This window comes from Corapipo altera, unplaced genomic scaffold, assembly GCF_003945725.1.
Source record: "Corapipo altera isolate COAL_440 unplaced genomic scaffold, ASM394572v1 56573, whole genome shotgun sequence".
NCBI lineage: Eukaryota > Metazoa > Chordata > Aves > Passeriformes > Pipridae > Corapipo > Corapipo altera.
In genome coordinates, this window is record NW_020891286.1 from 1 (window position 1) to 1,421 (window position 1,421).

At 64.5% G+C, this 1,421-nt stretch overlaps 1 protein-coding gene across 1 annotated transcript; it reads left to right on the forward strand.

Annotated features, from left to right (window-relative positions):
• Nucleotides 1–86: 86 nt before the first annotated feature.
• LOC113942537 (disks large homolog 4-like) lies at nucleotides 87–958 on the forward strand. Its single transcript, XM_027633646.1, has 2 exons — nucleotides 87–270; nucleotides 732–958. The coding sequence occupies exons 1-2, from the start codon at nucleotides 102–104 to the stop codon at nucleotides 872–874; spliced, it is 312 nt and encodes a 103-aa protein (XP_027489447.1). The 5' UTR covers nucleotides 87–101; the 3' UTR covers nucleotides 875–958.
• Nucleotides 959–1,421: the final 463 nt, after the last annotated feature.

Sequence of the window (1,421 nt, forward strand, 5' to 3'; positions counted from 1 at the left end):
GGGGTTGGGGACGTCCTGGGGACACCCTGGGGACAGGCTAGGGATGGGGAAAGGGACCTCTGGGTGCTGGGGTGGGTTGGTGTCCCCCCGATGTCCCCCCGATGTCCCCAACGCCGCCGCTGTGCCAGGTGAACAACGTCAGCCTCGAGGACGTCATGCACGAGGACGCGGTGGCCGCGCTCAAGAACACGTACGACGTGGTTTATCTGAGGGTGGCCAAGGCCACCCCCGGCCTCGGGGACACCTACGGACCCCCCGACGTCACCGGCTGTGAGCAGGGACGGGGGACAGCGGGGGGAGTGGGGGACAAAATGGAGGGAAACGTGAGGGGACAAAATGGCGGGAAACAGAAGGGGACAAAATGGCGGGAAACGTGAGGGGACAAAATGGCGGGAAACGTGAGGGGAGAAAGGGTGGGAAACATGAGGGGACAAAATTGAGGGAAACGTGAGGGGAAAAGGGTGGGAAATGTGAGGGGAAAAGGGTGGGAAATGTGAGGGGAAAAGGGTGGGAAATGTGAGGAGAAAATGGAGGGAAATGTGAGGAGAAAAGGGCAGGAAATGTGAGGGGAAAAGGGTGGGAAATGTGAGGGGATGTTTGGGGGACAGTGAGGGGGTTTGGAGGTACATGGGGAATGGGGGGACATGATGTCCCCATGTCTCTGCTGTCCATGTCCCCTGTCCCCATGTCCCCTGCTGTCCCCTGATGTCCGTGTCCCCTGCTGTCCCCAGCCTACTCAGCCCACCTGGACTCTGACCTGGCCCCACAGAGTTTCCTGGGCCCCGAGTTCCCCCCGGTCCTGACCCCGACGTCCCCCCGGCGCTTCTCCCCCGGCCCCAAGGACCTGCTGCCCGACGACGACGTCCCCAGGTGACGGCCCCATGGCCCCGCTGGCCCCAAAAGGGTCCCCAGGGGGGTCCTGCCATCTCCTGGGGTGTCCCCAAGGGCCCCAAAGTTACCTGTCCCATCCCTGGGGTGTCCCCGGGGGTGTCCCCGATGTCCTCAAGGGCCCCTGGATGTCCCCAAGGTTCCCAAGGGGGTCCCTAAGGGGGCCCCAAAGGGGTCCCACCACACCTGGGGGTGTCCCCAGTGTCCCATTCCGGGGGTGTCCCTGATGTCCCTGATATCCCTGGGTGTCCCCTGACATCTCCATGTCCCCTCGAGGTCCCCAGGTGTCTCCGGGTGTCCCCTGATGTCCCCGCTGTCCCCAGGGAACCCCTGGGGGTGTCCCCAGTGTCCCATTCCCGGGGATGTCCCCAATGTCCCCTGACATCCCCAGGTGTCCCCTGACATCCCCAGGTGTCCCCGCTGTCCCCTGATGTCCCCGAGGTCCCCAGGTGTCCCTGCTGTCCCCTGATGTCCCTGGGTGTCCCCAGGTCCCCCAGGTGTCCCTGCTGTCCCCTGATGTCCCCTGATGTCCC